The sequence below is a fragment of the Silurus meridionalis genome, chromosome 14, assembly GCF_014805685.1.
Source record: "Silurus meridionalis isolate SWU-2019-XX chromosome 14, ASM1480568v1, whole genome shotgun sequence".
NCBI classification, from domain to species: domain Eukaryota; kingdom Metazoa; phylum Chordata; class Actinopteri; order Siluriformes; family Siluridae; genus Silurus; species Silurus meridionalis.
In genome coordinates, this window is record NC_060897.1 from 22,844,525 (window position 1) to 22,863,983 (window position 19,459).

The following is a 19,459-nucleotide window of genomic DNA, read 5'->3' on the forward strand; positions in this document are numbered from 1 at the left end:
ACACACACACACACACACACACACACACACAACATCATGTTCTTGCTGAGTTATTCACTATGAAAGGGAGCTGAGGTCATTCTTCATTCTTTAACTAAGTGTTTGTGGAAATTGGCGCTACCTGTTACGGTTACGTCAGTTTCCAGAGAAGTAGAAGAGGAAGAAAAAATGCACAGTTTTTTTTCTCGTGTTTGATTTATACGTATTTTTCTTTTTTTTCGTAGTCTGTTCGATTAGATCACATATCCGATTGCATCACAGACTCCAGCGTTAAAATAAAAAGAAAAGACTCAAGTAATTTCCATTTCTGGTAATGATGCAAAGTGAGAAAGAGAGAGAGAGAGAGAGAGAGAGAGAGAGATGATGACATTATGATCATTCTTTACCACTTCAATGGCATCTGTCGATTCAGATGTGCTCTGAGGGGTGTGCGTTAATAAACACGCCCCTGAGGACCTCCAGTAATGGGTGAGTGGATGGAAAAAGCCCTTCAGTGACTGCACAGACGCACACACTCACTCGTATACACACACACTGACAGATGCTACTGATGTCATCGGTGCTATTTATAAACTTGCAGGAAACACCTTTTTATGTCTCCTGTGTACACACACACTATGATTTCACACAACAATGCATTTAAGAAATATTGTTTTATGTTTATTCCTCAACAAGATCAAAAGAATGCACTTCTAACCTTTCACTTTCATTTCTAGCACTTCATAAGAATTTATAAATATTGAGGATTATGTAAATTAGGGGGAAAAAAACACATGCTTTCCCCATCATCTGAATCTGTTTTCAATCTGTTCATCATTAGGATTAGTTTATTTAGCTAGCTTGGTCATCTTGCTAAGCTAGCCCTCTGACTCAGGATCTAATCTTTCGCTTTGCTACGTTAGTCCTGACTCACTGTATTTGTTTTTGCTCAGTGCTTTTTACTCGATTTGGTTCTCTTTGACCTGTACTACCAGATAGCAGTCGTTGGTTAATTTTTATTTTTTTTTTCTAAAACCGCAGCGTAACCTTCGTCCACTCAACATGAAACGGTTGCCAGTTCTAGAGAAGTGTAGTGACTTGATTTAAAAGTCAGTCAAGCTGAGTCATGCTCATCTCGACAGGCGAGTGTGAGGAAGCGACACCTTTTTATTTCCTTTATCCATAAAACGCATTGTTAAAAATCAGACTCTCGAGTCGTCTCCAGCCAGTCCTAGAGAGCAGCTTCACACACTGTGTGGTCGAGGAGACAGTAGAAAACAACACATCACTGTTTCATGAAAAAGCTCTTTATGACTCAGCGGAGTGTTGAGAAAAACTCAGATCTATGTGTTATCCCAACGTCAAACACCTTATCGACTTTAAACAAGCAGCAATGACTTCAGATGCTCTGTGTATTATTTCTGTTGAAACCTTAGTCGTGCTTCGTTTGGTCGAATTTCGGATGAATTTGTCAACCGTGGGAAAATCGGGCTGTTCCTGGAATTTCTTGAGACATATTAACATGGTAACATTACGCCGAACATATGCACACACACACACACACACACACACAGGCACAGTCTCATTTCAGAATGACTCAGTTGACACACATTGACATTTTATTGCTGATGCATCTAATGTTTGCCAGACATTTCCCAGGCATTTCCTACCAAATTGGCCTGTTGGAGAAGGAGAACAAGAAATACAGTTCAGCAGATACCAATTCTCAGAGTTCCCCATAATGACAGTGTAAAAACAGAATTCTAAAAATTACTGTAAATTTATTAAAATGTAAACTTAAATATCACATGTACACAAGTCTTTAGACCCTTTGCAGCAGTAATTTAACTCTGGTGCCTCCCATTATTGCTGAGATGTTTCTACACTTAGATTAGAGTCCACCTGTGGAAACATTTTGATTGGATATGATTTTTCAAGGCACACACCTCTCTATAGACGGCCTCAAAATTCATAATTCATATCAGAGTAAAAGCCAAGGTGAAAGGAACTGCCTGCACTGATGATTCCCAAGAACACTGTGACCTTCTTGATTCTCAAATGAGAGAAGTGTGGCACAACCAGTACTTCCAAAAACTGGTGGTCTGACCAAATTAGGTCATTGTTGGTCTTAGTATGAGAGGTGACCAAAACCGGATGATCACTCTGACTAAGCACTGGAGATCCTGTTTGGAGATGGGACAAGGTTCCAGAAGGAAACCCATCATTGCAGCTCTCCACAGATCTGTTCATAGAAGATTTTGTAAATGTTGCAGCGTTCGTGTCTATTTGGATTTTCTACGAAATTCAGTACACATTGTTTTTGTTTTGGTTTGGTTTTTTTCCAGCTCTTTGTGCTTCTCAGTAAATCATTGAAGCAACACAAAAGTCAACATTAAAAATGTTTTTTTTTTTCCCCATGTCACATTTTCTCCATGTCATGCTTAGTAGCGCTTCACGTTTTTCCACTTTAACAGTTGTTTTATTTGTCCGGTGACCTAAATTCCTTGGAGTTGTGTAACAATTGCGTGTGCCGTTCTCAGACACTTCATTAAATGCAAGCGAAAGTACAACCTCACTGTACGTCCCATGTAACTGAACAAACTACAATAATAACCAAAAAAACAAACAGTTGTTTGTGTTTGTACGCAGATAACAGCGACCTGATCGCCTGCATGGTGGTGAGCAAAGACGGCGTTCAGGCGCAGAGGTTCCTGGCTGTAGACGTCTATCAGATGAGTCTGGTGGAACCCGAGACCAAGCGTCTGGGCTGGGGAGTTGTCAAGTTTGCAGGTCTTCTGCAGGTGAATTTGCTGAATGTGAATTGTTTTCATGCTTCAGTTACGCTGTTATCTGATGGACATGGATGTAGGTGATGATGACAAGGGCTGATATTCATATGCAGAAAATCACAGTTAAATGTGTTACTTTTCAGCATCTCATTCCACACGTAGTCCCCATTTACTCTCATAATAACCTCCACGCTTCTGAGAAGATCTTCCACCACATTCTGTGCTTGTAATGATTCATTCAGCCACAAAGGTGGTAATAAAGACAAGTACTGGATTAGCATTCCAGTCAGCATTCCAACTCATCCTGTAGGTGTTCAGTAGTGTTTAGAGCCCTGATCTAAACACTATACTCTACATTTTCATGATTTCATTTAGCAAGACTTAACAATAAATGTCTTTTATTTGTTACATTATTTTATGGTAAGTTCTGAAATAAAAAAAACACTTAAGACATGCATATTATATTCTAAAAATTTTTAGTTTAAAAGGAAATCACAGTAAAAACATTTAATTATTTATAAATTAATTTGTTAACTTTTTTTTTTTTTTTTAGAATTATATGAAAAAACATTGACAATAAAACGTTAATGGTCCATGTCTAGACTGTAGTATGAATGAGTAAGAAGTGTGGACTGATGTATATTTAGAGGCTTTGTGGTGAAACGAATGTCCTTCTGTGGTTCCTCTGTTCTAGGACATGCAGGTATCGGGGGTGGAGGACGACAGCAGAGCCCTGAACATCACCATCCACAAACCAACCTCCAACCCTCACGCCAAACCCCTACCCATCCTGCAGGCCTCCTTCATCTTTGCCGACCACATCCGCTGCATCATCGCCAAGCAACGGCTGGCTAAAGGACGCATCCAGGCTCGCAGGATGAAGATGCAAAGGATAGCGGGTCAGAACCATCACATTAAACATGCTCACACGTGTCTTTAAGCCTTGGTTACTGCGGGTATTACCTTTACATACGGCCATCCAAAATCAAAAGCAGATTTGGTTTGGTCCAAATATGATCAAGGTCATAACAAGGTCATATAAGTCACTTTTCTTTAGAAGCCCACTGTCTGTTTTTCAGAATTACTCATTGTTAGATTTTTAATACTAACACTCTAATAATGAGAGTTTAGAAGATTATTACAGCAAACAAAACCTGAGTCTTATAGCACATTCCAAACTTCAGACCTTAAAGACCTTATGATCGACGCTACACCATCTAAAGATCTACTTAACAAGTAGAAACAAGCTTTTCTTATGCTCCTGCACCACACAGAATATTTTGAATTCTTTAAAATACAACACATATGTTATAAAGCATGCGTATGGTTTTGTTTCCAGTATAACTGCTTGTAATGGATGATGATGATAAAATAATATAAAAGATTTTAATTAAATATTACATTGAATATTAAATTATAGTTACATTTAAATATATTATGATATAGTATAATTATTGTAATAATAATAATTTAAAAAATATATCTCTTTAAAAATAATACATTATATATCTCAATATATATGATCAAATATATTTAATGTCTATTGAAATACAATACGTATTGAATACAAAACCTTCTTCTTTAGTTAATTTTTTTATTGTTATTATTTGCAACATTGTACATTAATAGATATCCAAAAAGAGTTAAACAACAAGAATGTGTTTTATATTTTTGATTGTCTAAAGCAGCTACATTTAGTTTTGATGACAGCTTGGCAAACTCATGGTATTCTCTCATCAGATTCACGAGGTCGTCCCCTGCAATGCTTTTCACTTTGCCTTGTCAAGAGTTCATTTTTTTGTGTTCTTAATACGCGATAAGGTCAGTCAGTCCGAAAAATCTCAAGAACTTTAAATGCATTCCAAAACGCAGTCTCCAAAAACCATTAAACACCTTGAATAAACATGCTCTCACGAGGATTTTCCCAGGAAAACAAGACCAACAGCTACCTTTGATGCAGAGGGCAAGTTTATTAGAAACACCAGCCTCAAACACTACCAGCTTACATAAAAGCTTCTCGGCGTTCAAATCACAGACGTGTTTCAACATCCACTGTTCAGAGCTGACTGCGTGAGTCAGCCTTCATGGGTATAGTTACGGCAAAGAAACCATTACTTCAGAAAAAACAATAAGCAGAAAAGACTTGCTTAGCTCAAGAAACACCAGGAATGGATATTAGGTCATTGTTCTTTTGGTCTGATGAGTTTTGATGAACTTGTTTGCTGTATGGGGAGTTAATAGATGGTTCCTAAATGTGAGGATCACAGTTTTGACAGTTGTGACATGTTTACTGCGGGTGGACTCACTTTTGTTGCCAGTTGTTTAGACAATAACGGCTGTATGTTATTATTTTTTAGAGGACAGTAAATCTGTACTGCTATTCAAGCTGCATACTCTAAAATATATCCACATTTCCTTTCTATAGTAATAAAGATGAACTCATGTTTTATAATTATTTATACATTATTTAGTTCAGATATCAACATATTTGTTTATTTTTGTTCCTTGTTCATGCAGCTCTACTTGACCTTCCTGTACAGCCTTCTTCTGAAGTGTTAGGCTTTGGACAGTCCTCTTCCACATCTGCATCCTCGTCCTCGTCACAGCTGCCCTTCCGGTTCTACGACCAGGCGCGGCGAGGTCCAGCTTTCGCCTCAGTGGATAGAGTTCCAGGTAATCTAATTAAAACAGGAGTCTTTCTGACACTGCTTCTATCCTGGAGTGTGTGTGTGTGTGTGTGTGTGTGTGTGTGTGTGTGTGTGTGTGTGCGTGTAAAACCTGATAGTAGGAATCTGATAAAGCTTCTGATGATCAGCACTCGTGACGCATTACTACACTGTGTATGTAAATATTATAAGGAAGATTAAATGGAAGATAATTTAAATAACGAGTTAAAAACTGAAAGATGATTGTTTATATAACAAATTTATAAGTAATATAAATTATTTTTATTCAATTTTTATTACATAGATTAAAATTTCTTTGAATTTATCACTAATAAGAATGAATATTTAGGAATGATAAAAAAAAAAAACCTCAGTTAAATTGTCCATCTATGGAAAAATAAAGCAGTAAATATAAGTAGAGCTTTATTTGGACGCTGTGTACAATGTAAATTTAAACAGAATGACATGATCTCATAAGCCCATATTTTATTTCCAATAGAACATAGAAAGCCTATCAAATGTTTAAAATGAGGAAATATACCATTTTCAGGAAAAAATAATAATAATTTTGAATTAGACTAATTAGCAAAAGCGCTGTAACATGATTGGGTATTAAAAGAGTATCTTGAAGTAAAGATACCTAAAGTCAAGATGAGCACCAGAAAAACTGTCTACAAATTGTACAATTTCCTCAGCATAAAACCGTGAAGACTTGGAATATCTCACCACCTCCAGTGTGTATCATCCAGTTGAAACACATTTGCTGCAACATGAAATGAAAAATACGATAAAGAAGATTCAGAACTGTTGAGAAGATCAAATTCTGTATCAGGCACAGTTAGGAGAACTTTCTTCTTCTAAAACTTCAGCAACAGATCTCCACACTTCTCAGATGTATACAAACTGTTTCCAGATGTTGAGGGGATGCATACCCGACCCACACCCCCCAATGATAGTGTACAAGCCAGCTTAATGAAGATCTGCTTTACACCAGTTGGTTTGGAAGATCTTAAGTGGTCTGTTGTAGAGCTCTGACCTCAACCCTATGAGCACAAATCTCCATAACCACACTTTAAAATCTAGTGGAACATCTCCCCAGAAGAGTGGAGGTTATTATAACAGTAAAATAGGGACTGAATGGAATGTTCAAGAAGAACATAGGAAACTTAGGGTCAGTCTCCACAAACTTTCGTCTGTGTATTGTATTTAAGGGTACATGGTTTTGATAACGTGTGGTAGAATGTGATGGAGTGGAATCTTCACAGAAACCCTCACTTCCTAAAATCTAACAGTGACTAACATTAAGTGTCTATTCCATAGTAAAGTATATAAGTAAGAACTGATGACTCTCTTCTCTCTCTCTCACAAACACACACACACACACACACACTCTTTAAACAAATGGCTCACTATTTTTATATACTGCTTTAGATTTCTCCAGAATTTCTAAAGCACTTCTCCTCAGGTGTGTGGTCTGTCAGTGTTTCATTACATGGCTTCCTTCGAATCTCACATGCCACCGAGATCATACTTCCTTTACTTCTTCTTTCTTTGCTCGAGAGTGTGAAGTAAAAAAACAAAACAAAAAAACACCCTGGATGTTATAATAAGTGTTATAGTAAAGTTTATAATGAAACCTTCACCATGCGATTTCTCTGATAGCTGTTTATCTGTTGGCATTCTGTAATACAATAGAAAAGAAAAGAATCATCCTTATTCTATCTTTGTTCAAACCGAAATAAGAAAGAGAAGAGGCTTGGCTGATGTTTATCTCATTGACATTTTTTTTTACTGATACTGATCGCTTGTCACCAGGTTAGACATTGTATCACTTTTGGTAAAATAATGCTCAGATGTCTGTTTTGTTTCTTTTTTTTTTATGCCATTGACGTACGAAATGGGTTTAGGGAAGTCCTCCGGGTTTTTTTTTTTTTTTTTCTTCAAGAAATAAAACATTCATTTGAAGAGTGATGTCACTCTTATCATTACACACCACATTTTTACCACCAACACCAAATCATCAAGAAAAAAGTACCAGCGTCAAGAATAAACCCCCCTCCCCTTTCCTGTGGGTGTGTGTGGGGCAGGATTGGTAATCCACCTACTTATAAGCCTCTACCTCTATAGTGTGTGTGTGTGTGTGTGTGTGTGTGTGTGTTTGTGTGTGTGTGTGTGTGTGTGTGTGTGTGTGTGTGTTATGCCTGATCACACACTGATCAGGCATAACATTATGACATTATAATATTATGAGTAGTGAAGTACTGATGATCTCATCATCATGGCACTTGTTAGTAGGTGTATTTATATATTTATTAGGCGAACATTTTGTTCCCAAAGTTGAAGTTAGAAGCAGGAAAAAAAATGGGCAAACGAAAGGTTTTGGGGAGTTTGACAAATTGTGACGTCTAGACGACTGAGCGTCTTGTGGGCTGGTCTGCAGTGGTCAGAATCTATCAAAAGTGCTCCAAAGAAGAAACATTGGTGAACTGGAGACAGGGTCGTGGGTGGCTGAGGCTCATTGAGGCACGTGGGGGAGCGAAGGCTGGTCCGTGTGGTCCGATCCCAACGGACGAGCTCCTGTAGATTAAACTGTTTAAAGTTAATGCTGTTAGCAAAGAGGGGGACCAACACTATATCGGGCAGAGAGAGAGAGAGAGAGAGAGATCATAAAACATCATAAAACTCATCTGATCCTTATCAAGTGTTAGAATGAGGTGAATACAACCTCAGGTAAACAACACGTGTCATTATATATTATTACAAATATCAGCCTGAAATGGAGAAACCACGTGTGAAAAACTAAGTACGCATTTATGGTGTAACAGCTTGTCGAACCCTTTTTTCTGTAATAAACTGTCTTCTGTGGGACCGTCTCTTACATCATTGTGGAGAAATTTTTGCTCAATCTTCCCATTTTTTACAATGTTTCTTCAGTTATTTGAGGTTTGTGTGGGTTTTTTCACAGCTTTTTTAAGCTCCTGCCACAACATGGACTTGGACTGGTCTTTTGTTGTAGATTCCTTGACGTGTTTGAGATCATTGTTTTGTTGCATGACCCCGTTACGGCCGAGCTTTAGCTGTCGATGGCCTCACTCTAGAATTCTTTGGTATACGGAGGAGTTCAACACCAACTCAAAGTTGCCCAGGTCTTTTGGCTCCAAAACCTGCCCAAACCATCATCCGTTCTCCACCATGCATTAGCACCCCTAGGAACTCCATCATGCTCCATTCAATATAATTTGATTGAGTTTTATTTGTAGAGTGTTTTTTAACAATGGAAATTGGCATGAAGCGGATCAAACGTTGTATAAGTTTGTTCCTTATAATATCCCTAAAGAACGAGCCAGAATCGACTGCGGCTAGAAAAAACCCGGAGATGGCATGAGGAATAAACTGAAAGTTCGTATATGAACACTAAAAATATGCCTAAAACATCTTATGCACCAAAATATGAGCCAGTCATCATATACATCTGGAATGATTGACAGTTCGGTGGGGGTTATAATCTTTTTGATCACCTGCACGTTATGTCATGCGAAATAGCAAGTGTTTCGCGTTCACTAATGTGGAATATAATCTGAATCATTTAGAAATCATATCATATCAGAAAGCTGTAAAATATATGAAAGTATTGGGACACATGACTTTTCCAGGCATATGTGGTTCTTCACCAAAAAGTTGAAGGCACAAAATGATACAGGCCGTCTTTGCAGATCCATGAAGATATGCCTCATGTGATTCTGAGTAGCCTGAGTAAAATCATCATGTACACCCTTGAACCATCATGGTGGTGTTATTATCATTTTACAGCAGTTTTGATGTTGATAGTTCGACTTTTTCTGTGGAAATTCAGCAGAACTGCCTGAGGTTTAGAAATCTTTACTTCTGAATAATTTGTGCAAGAGACCAATGTGTTCTGAAGCGAAGTGTAGAACTTTGAGCGCGGTTAGTCGCATTGGAAAAATCATGAAATAAGTGACAGTGTGTGTTATAGAATTTTTTATTTTTTTTAAACAAGTAAAATTATATTTGTAATATATTTATAATTAGGTAGTGATCGGATGCAAATTCCGTTTACTGTTGTGTAAAACCCGATCTGCTAAAGTTCAAAAACGATAAAGTATAAAATATAGTAAAAATATTATGTATCTATGTATGTATATGACAGAGATCTTGACAAGTGACCGTTCTGTGTGTGTGTGTGTGTGTGTGTGTGTGTGTGTGTGTGTGTGTGTGTGTGTGTGTGTGTGTGTGTGTGTGTGTGTGTGTGTGTAGGTTTTGCAGTGGCTCATGTCGCCCAGCAGCGCAGCTCCTCTCCAAATTCCAGCTCCAGCATCACAGCTCACTCCGAGTCCATCACCATGAGCGGAGTGTCTACACACAGCATGTCAGGTAACACACACACACACACACACACACACACACACCTGGCAGTTGTCTCAGATGCCATTTAGAGACTTTGTGCCCTCCCTTTACATCTGCTATGTGAACGCTGCTTTGGCACATTTCCCACAGTTTAAATTGATTGGACTGTTTGCTTTGTAATAAGCTGGAATTTATTTTCGGATTACATTTGGCACGATTCGCTGGAACGCTTGTCTTTGCACAAGACACGGCTAAAAAAAATGTCTTTGCAACAATATTTAAATTCACATCATTGACGTAAACGCCCTCCTGAACAAACCGCTCGGTGCAGTGTGTACGGTGTGTACGGTGTGTACGGTGTGTACGGTGTGTATGGTGTGTATGGTGTGTATGGTGTGTACGGTGTGTATTGTGTGTATGGTGTGTACGGTGTGTACGGTGTGTACAATCTTCTACACTTTTCCAACTGTAGTTAAGTGCAGGAAGCTGCAGCTCTCCTCACACACTCCTGATTGATTGTTATTAATGAATATTTTGTTTATAAAAAAAGGGGACAGAACTGTGTGAGATCTGTCAGCAGGTCTTTTCAAATTGGCTTATATATGCCATTAACTGACTGATTTATTGTCTCACCGTCACATTGCACAACACATAAAAAGAAAATAAATCAGTGTTTATATGTTTGAGCCTGCTAATGCTTTTGTTAAGGTTTTGGTGGAAGAAACACACACTACCTGCACTTTTGTCCCTGTAGTGTAGGTTATTGTGAAGGTCACAACATTTATTTATTTATTTGTCTATTGAAGAAAAGTTCATTTTCACAATCCTGCCTTTGTCTCCTAGCTGTAATGTAAATGCGATACCAGTATAAAAATCCTCCGAGGGCAGACTCCTATCAGACGCTGTTTGCTTTTGATTGCGCTGCAGTGTGTTCGGAGCTTTTGCAACAACGCTCACTTCATGCTTCACATTCAATCTATGTCCAAGCTCCTGCTCCGAGCAGGGATTAATGCGTAACGAGCTCTTTCAAAGAATTTCCCAGAACACTGCTTTTACAATATATCAGATGACTGCTCTGACAGCAGATTTTGATCTTTAAGTGCGATTCCAGATGCAGAGGTCTAAATGCGACTACATCCGTTTTCAATGGAGACACAGGCCAGGATTGCTGTGAGGTTTAAAATTTAACCCTGAGGGTCTTTAAAATCGATGTATCGTTACCTCTGGATTAATCAAATATTCAGTAGAAGTAGAAATATAATACTGTAAATGATCATTTTAATTTAAAATTATTCATTATAAATATTTTATATTATATGGTACAATGGCCTAAAATGTCATTTATTTATGCAACTACTGTACATTGCAGAAGTTTCACAAACGTGCACTCATTTTATTTTATTTTATTTTAGACCTACAGTGTTGAAAATATAAAGAAATATATACCTAATAAGTGTTGGAGTACATTTTAGTACCATTTTAAAGGTCTTTGCTATGTACCAAACATACACTGGTGTGTGTGTGTGTGTGTGTGTGTGTGTGTGTGTGTGTGTGTGTGTGTGTGTGTGGTTTTGGAAAAACCTAAAAAACCATCGAGCGTCTCGAAGCTGCAGACCCAGAAGAAGACGTTAGAGGTGATAAGGTGGTGTGTTGTGGCTTCTTCGATTCTCCTACACGAGTTTAGTCTCTGAAACTGGAGGCGTTTGACACAATCACACATTTGGTGTTTTTATTTCGTTACTAATCTTTCTTTTAAGCCTTTGTTTAGACTCGACGATTAGGCATAACAAAAGCAGACTGACCTTTAGGTGAAGTTCTAAGGTCGTTGCCCTCCTCTTCCCCTGGAAGATGATTCGTAGAAGATAAGTTTGTAGAAACACAGTGCCTGTGCTACGCCGGTGCGCTACACCAGAACAGATTATTTATTTATTTATTTATTTATTTATTTATTTATTTTTTGCATGATAAATTTGCATACTAAAACTAAAGTATGTGCACCTCAAACGATTACATTTCATATTACATTTCAATTCATATTCCTCAAACTACTGCCGGATTTCAAGTTTCAGGTTTCAAGTTTTATTGTTTATATGTATAGATTTCAGTCACATTTTGTACAATGAAATACTTAATTGAGGCTACGGGCAAATTACAGCAAATTAGAGCAAATATTAAACATAAAAAAATAGTAATAATAAGACATATATTTATATATATATACGCATACATACACTTACATATATAACAAGTATATTAGCATGTAGTGAACTGCAGGTGTACAAGAAGAGTGTAAAAATAAGTAAAGGTACATAGTGTGCAAGTAAGATGCAATAGTACTGAGTGCACTGGTGTTCTAAGTTCTGAGAATTGTGGAGCTTTTCGTGGTGTGTTGGAATCGGTTGTAAAAAGAGGAATCATTTATGAAATCGACTTTGTGATGGTCCGATGTGCACATAGTTTTTGCACACAGTAGTGTATTTTCTGACTTTCCTCCAGGTTTTACGATCAGTTCATGATTTTATTCTTTCCCCACTCCCTGTGACGTTTCCCACCCTCTGTTCTCCTCTAGTCAGGTCTGGAAGCGAGGGCCGGAGGTGTGCGTTTTCTCTCTCGGACGATGCCGGAGAGTGGGTTTAGACCTCCGCACCCAGGCATGTCAGCGCTCTCGCTTGCTGCCTTTTCCTCGGCGTCTCCTCGGCGTGTGCACTAACAGCCTGTACACTTCCTCACTTTGCTTGCGGTGATGCAAAATAAATCAAACTAACACACTGGTTTCCTCTCAGGTTATAATGTAAATCATGAGTATGGCTGGAATTTATTTTTTGTTGCTTTTGTTTGTTTTGTGTTTTTTATGACCATTTACAATTAAAGGAAATAGCACAATGTAGGGATGAGACATTTCCCAGAACAGACATGCTCATTAACGTTACTCATTGTTTAAGTGTTTAAATGCCAAGACCTGGTTAATATCTGAAATTTGCTTCCATGAATTTTTAACACATTTTAAAAGATAGAGTAGTAACAGATATCTATGCAGATTGGGGACAGTATAATGATTATAAAAGTATCTGTGAGGTTTTTTTGTACTTATGACATCTATAAAGAAGAACAAAAGGAAATGAAGTCACAGATAGCAGTTTTATCTTATCTGATCTTATCTACTGTATCACTTTCCTCTTCAGTACATTAAGATTGGACTTAGCTTAGAGGCGTGGCCTAAAGTCTAACACTGAAGATTATACATTTATAATACCTTACAAAAGTGACATTGGGGTTTGTTTGTTTGTTTGTTTGTTTGTTTGTTTGTTTGTTTGTTTTAAGCTGCACCACCACTTTAACCCTGCGCTTACATTTGCATGGGCTTTAATTTGATGTTGGAAATATTTGATTTCATGTAAAGGAAAGAAAAAAAGTAACCTGCTTCCTGTCATGTCGTAATTCTCAATTCCACCCTGAGAATATTTGACATCTCGTTTCTGGATAAATTGTGATGCAAATTATTTTCAGCGTTTAACCCTCTGCCGCATGCCGGTGACTCATTGACCTCCTAAATACCACTCTGTTTTTCGAAAAATCACATTTCCAGGGAAACAGTCAGAAGGTCTCACAGATTGGAGGACGTGTCAATATAAATTATAGATCAGTGAAGTCAGAAATCCTAAAGATTAAAGGCAGAACTGCATCAGCCGGTTTCCAGAGTTGCGTTACTGTTGTGCAGGGACAGCTGTGTTGTACAGGTCACATGTTTCTAATCGGACCTGCTCTAACTGTTTTAGCGCCGATGGCAACGCTGGCGCCGAGTCTGACCCCCGCCGCCCAGCCCACCATCTCGCTGCTGTCAGACACCAACGCCGACTCGCTCAGCGTCGACTCGCTCACCCTGCTGCCCCCGGCGGACCCACCCTGCCTACGTCAGTTCACTGACCCCGACACACATGCCACGCCCGACTCACAGGACACAAAGGACACTGTAGACCACCCAGAAGAACCCGAGTCGTGTTCCAGTTCAGATTCTCGAAACCAAGACGATCTCTCAGATTCTGAACCAGCAAAAGTTTCTGAACATCACGCAAGAAAGAAAGCAGAGACTGAAATTCCTGCTCCAGATGCTGAGGAGAACCTGGAGCAGGAGACAGAGATAGACTGAGACACTTCTTAGTCCTTTTGTTTTCTTTTTTTCTTTTTCTTTTCGGGTTGTCGAGAAACCAGCTGAAACCCGAGCGTCAGATTGGTTTGCGTTCTGGTTTCTGTTTGTTCATCACAGCGGTGGCTTTCATCCTGTTTCACCGCACCTCCTCCTTGTTTAAGAACATTCTTGAATTTGTTTTTTCTCTGACAACAGAAGGGTTTATTGATCATGCCTTTCAAAGCACATCTTTGTTTCCAGTCTAAGCACCATTGTGATTTTTGTCCTTTGCTACGGTGCTGTGTGCATGACGAGTTATGACTGCATGAGCGATCGAGTGGGATTATTTGTGTGCGTGTCTGTGAATGAGTGTGAGAAAGGAGGAGGAGAAGGATGAAGAGAGAATGGGGTTGTTTTTATAAATATGTGGGTGAGGGAATGCCCGCTCGGTTTTACTGGTCTTAACACTGAGGAATGTACCACGTGCTGTAGGGTCTGTCCAGCGGTGCTCTCTCCTGGATGGCTTTCTCACTTGGACTGAATACACAAATTTGCACTTCAAAGAGCAGCAGATATTTAATTACATTTTTTGTTTTTGTTTTTTTTGTTTGTGAACACAAACAGCACATGGTCAGAAAAACCCCAGTAAGCAAATTTCCTCACCTTTTAACGGTGCACACAACTGCAACAAACCCTACATCATCACACACTCGAGTCTCAGCTTTTCTTGTTTTTTACTTTAAACTAGTCGAATGAGTTTCAGGTGTTACAGAGCTACTAAATGAAAAATTGCATGGACACACACAGGACACGCCCAGTCCCAGGACTAAACATTTCATTCGCTGAAGGTTTGAAAAATAGATTTGTTTCAAAGTGGATCTGGATTTTTTTTTTTTTTTATCAAAGAATCCACAGGTTTGATTTGAAATTTGATAAAAAAAAAACGTGCAGATTTTATAAACAGGAGTCATTTATTATTATTATTTTCCATCTTATTCTGATTCTCATTAGTTAGAGGTTCAGATGGTCCCAAAATGGTTCCCTTCTTGGAAGCTTTAAACCCCACACCGAGGTCACCAAGTACCCAGAGTACCCAAGTTAAATGTTTAATCCCTGACAGGTTCTTGGTATTAAGAAAAATTTGGAGTTTGAGCCAAATATTTGTACACACACACACACACACACACACACACACACACACACACACACACACACACACACACACACAGGCTTACATGGGCTGTGCAAAGGGTTTTTAAGGCTTCTAAAGAAAATAAAAGTCTGGAACAAAACATGAACATGAATTTAAAATGTCATTTGATTATAAGAAAAAATCCCTAACGTTTTTTTTTGTTTGTTTTTTCAGTTTTAATGATCAGTTGGTAAACATTTGCTTCTTTGATTTATGAATATTAATTAACTAATCGACTCAACAGACGTGATTGGCTGATCCCCACACCAATGTTTTAATGACTGTTAATTACGGTTTATTATTTACCAGTGTGTTTTGTTTTTTCGTTATAATTGAAGTGATAATAAACGTGACTCATGTTTTATAAAAATGCTCACTGTTTTAGTGCCAATTTTATTGCTCCAGAATCGATCTGTGCTTTCTGTATGGGAGGGACATGCTCTTGTCAATCAAAGTGTTTCTAGCCAATCAGAGGTCTGTATAAGGATAGGGCTTTCCTCCGAGCGTGTTGAGCCGCCCTGGCGGGGGGGGAAGGTGAGTGGTGGCTGGGAATTGGCAACAATCCCTGAATTATTGGGCAGGAACTTTTTTTTCACATTTTTTCCCCTTTTTAAAAGAAAATAAATCCATTACTTTTTTGCAGATGTTTTTTTGCTTTTGTAACAGATAATAAGTTTGAGATCTCCAGAAGCTCATTTTTAAAGAAAGGCACTGTAGAAATGTGTGATTTTGCACAGCTGTGATTAATGATTAACTCTTTTGCTACCTTTAACAGTGAAGTTCTCTGTTTTCTCTACAGAATGTTTTTTAGGGTCTCTAACTCCGTCAAAACATTGCAGGAGGATGATGATGATGATCATGTAAAATTGTTTGTTCTCTCACATAATTGGAGAAGGTGGAGAGGTTTGATCTCATTTTTTATACATAGAAAAAAGTTCCTATTCCTGTGTTCCATATTTTAGCTGATTTTGTAAAAAAATAATAATAATAAAAATAAAAGCTGAAGGTAACCTTAAAAAGCAATACAGTAAATGGTGTGCAGTATTTTCACTGTAATGTAAACGTCCTGTCCATAATGCAGCAAAAGGAAACGGCACAGTATCAGATTTGTACCTTGTGTAAATATGCGATAGGCTTTTAATCTCCTTCGGTTGCTTTTACGTATAAATATAATAAAGACGTGCAATAAATTATTCTACATAAACGCGGCCTTGTGTTCTCTTCTGCCGCAACCCCCCTCTCCCTCCCCCACCATAAATAATTACAGCTGCACTTGTTATCTGGACTTGTGCTCTTGCCCAGATTTCCCTTGACTTCCACAGAAATGCTGAATAACTGTTTACTTCCGAGTTCTTCAGATTCTGTTGAATTGCACAGCAGAGTTTATAGCAGCTTCTTATACACATTGTGAAGTTGCAATTATCTTATCTGACAGGGAGGATGAGAGATCAGTGAGAGACTCGCTTTACCATTGAACTGCCTGCAGTACTTTTAGGAAATGTCTGTTGATGATTTTTTTTTTTTTTACGTAATACAGTTCAGTTACAGTGCAAAACAGAAAACGCTGTCACAAGGACAGGAAGTGCTGAGCCTCATGGGGCTTGTGCTAGAAGACCGAGTTTCTATGATCCTGCAGGGTTTCAGTAACGAACCTAAATCCTCAATGATTCATATCACCGTCGTGTTTTTTTCTCATTATACACAAACGACTTTGTTATTGCATGAAGATACTTAGCAGTGAAAAGCTGAATCTTTCTTCCATACAGTATGTGTTTCTCTTCCAAACTTTTACCGCAAAGTCAGAGGCACCTTGAAATTGTATACAAGTATATGCACTTAATATATGTATATAAACGCAAAATTTAATTTAACAGGATTAATTTTACTAACGCAGGGTGCATTTCTGCGAAATCAAAACCTTCAAGGCAACACATTCATTCACGACATCCTTTCTTTACTCGTAAAAAATAAATGAAAACTTATTTTTAATCACTAAACATCTGTTTTTTGTTTTACGATGCGCAATTCCCAATTCAGCACCACATCCGGCAATTAAACCCGTCCGTGTGGAAACATAGCAAAAGTTCCGTGTGGTGTCCTGATATTTTTACGTGATTTAAAACACCCCAATTCCTTTAAAACATTTACAAGAATATTTTGTCTTCATGCTCTATGTTGAGTTCGGTGTCACTAATAATTAACATATATTTGCATAAAGGATTAATATTTGCTCATGTTAATTAGCGTATTAAAAAAATTGCAAAGTATTAATTTGAGTTACATTTAGAACATATAAAAATGTGCGTGATTAAATATTTTGGGACGGCCCAAATTTATATATATATATATATATATATATATATATATATATATATATATATATATATATATATATATATACATTAAATCCATGAAGATCATGTAGTACATGCGTTGAAAGCAGATAGCGGATCTCCTGCTATAGAGCTCCAACCCTGTTAGACACCTTTGTGACTGCACCTCAGGCCTCCTCACCTTCTCACCTACATCAACACCTGACTTTACTAACACCCTCGTATCTGAATAAATCTCCACAAATCTCCTGGATGAGGAGTGCAGGCAGTAAAAGCAGCATGTACAGCACAAGGTTCTGTGTATCCCCAGATTTCACGATGTTTTATATTTAAAACGGTACCTCTAAAAGGAGGAGGAGTTTAAATTAACGTTTTGAGGGGTGGAGACTAATCGAATAAGAAGTAACGAAATAGAGATTTCACATCACGGATTTAACGTGACTGTTGCTTGGAAGACACATCGGGTTTGTTCATCTACTTCTGCACTAGCAATAATGTTGAGTGCAGACTTAGTCAGGTGACTTTATGTAGTGAGTGTGTGAACCTATTTACCAGTCTTTGGGCGTTATGGGGATGTGCAGGTCCTATCAAGACTCTTCTCTGTTCTGAGGTGGTGGAATGAACTTCGTCTAGACGTCTGACCAGCAGAGTTACTGCCAGACTTCAAACGACGGGTGAAGACCTTCCTCTTCCTGACACACCTAAACTAGCACTTTATTCCCTGTTTGTTTTGTTCTTTGTTTCTATATTTTTTTATTCTTTCCAACAGAGTTCAGACTGATTTTTCTTTAGTCTGTAATTTAGTGAGTCAGTGATGGAGCCACTCTGCTAAATGCCCTAAATGTAAATATCAGTTTTAAAGTTTTTCCCCCGGAGAGCCCACTCGAGTATAATCCTACATGTGAACAGAGGAGGAGTTTCTCTGGCGGTTGTGGGTGGATTTTAATCGTGTAGTCGTTAAACACGAATTATCTCTCAACATCTGGTTATCTTCCGTTCACTGGGTTAATTATTAATCACAAGAACATGAGGAATGATACGAATCAAAGACTGTTAAATCACAAATTGTACACAGACAGAAAGCTTTTTTTTATTTAAACAATTTATTTATGATTGATGGACCCAATAGTTTTGGTTTTAACTAAATTTCCATGGCCAACTGAAACACACTTTCCCTTGAGCGAACGGTGATTAAAAGAAAAGACAAAAAGGTGTTTTGTACATCATTTATACTTATTCTTTTTTCACATATCTCGTCTGAGGTCAGAGTGAAGCGATGATACTGTGCCCCTGGAGCACTGAGGGTTAAAAACCTTGCTCTGGGGCCCCAAGAGCTACGGTTTGAACCCCTGACCTTCTGATCAGTAACAGAGTCTTAATCCCTGAGCCTCCACCTACACCCTGGAACAGCTCATCATTTGGCAAACAAACAAGGATATGTTTAAAAAATATTGGAACACAAAGTCAGATCCTGCATCTCTTCCCATTCAGGGAAAGAATGTCATCGATAAAAAAGCAATTAAAAGCAACCAGGCAGGAAGTGAAATGACTCCGTTCGCAGAGACGGGTTTAAACACGCCTGGTCTCATGTATACAATGTTATTGTTACACTTAAAGGAAATTCATATGGGCAGATCCCACTTCCAAGCAGGAAAGAAAAGGGAAAATCTTTTATGTTTCTGGTTTCTGGTTTTACACAATAAAAGACGTTAAAGCTCGTGAAGTATTAGAGCTTTGGGCTTGTACTAAAAAAAACAATACCATGTGCACACAAAGCTTTATTTATAGAGGAACCTAACAGGACACCACCCATGAACAGGAGGAAAAAAATTACTGGAAAAAAGGTTTTTACTTTTTCTTTCAGATTACAGCATTTACAGAGTGTGTTTTTCTTCTTACTATTAGTATTCTTCTGGAAAACTCTTGCTAGTATAGCAAATAAAATGTCCCTTAAGATAATTAAACTAGTTTTATAAATTAGAAATAATATATTAAAAGTATTTAAAAAA

General features: G+C 38.0%; 1 protein-coding gene across 1 annotated transcript in view; it reads left to right on the plus strand.

The window, feature by feature from the left end:
- The window catches only part of clec16a (C-type lectin domain containing 16A), a 53,707-nt gene extending 38,218 nt beyond the window's left edge, over positions 1-15,489 (plus strand). Inside the window, 6 exon segments of the mRNA XM_046865758.1 lie at positions 2,629-2,780; positions 3,463-3,667; positions 5,286-5,441; positions 9,710-9,826; positions 12,373-12,450; positions 13,576-15,489. Coding sequence (XP_046721714.1) covers positions 2,629-2,780; positions 3,463-3,667; positions 5,286-5,441; positions 9,710-9,826; positions 12,373-12,450; positions 13,576-13,946 — 1,079 coding nt within the window. The 3' untranslated portion in view covers positions 13,947-15,489.
- Positions 15,490-19,459: the final 3,970 nt, after the last annotated feature.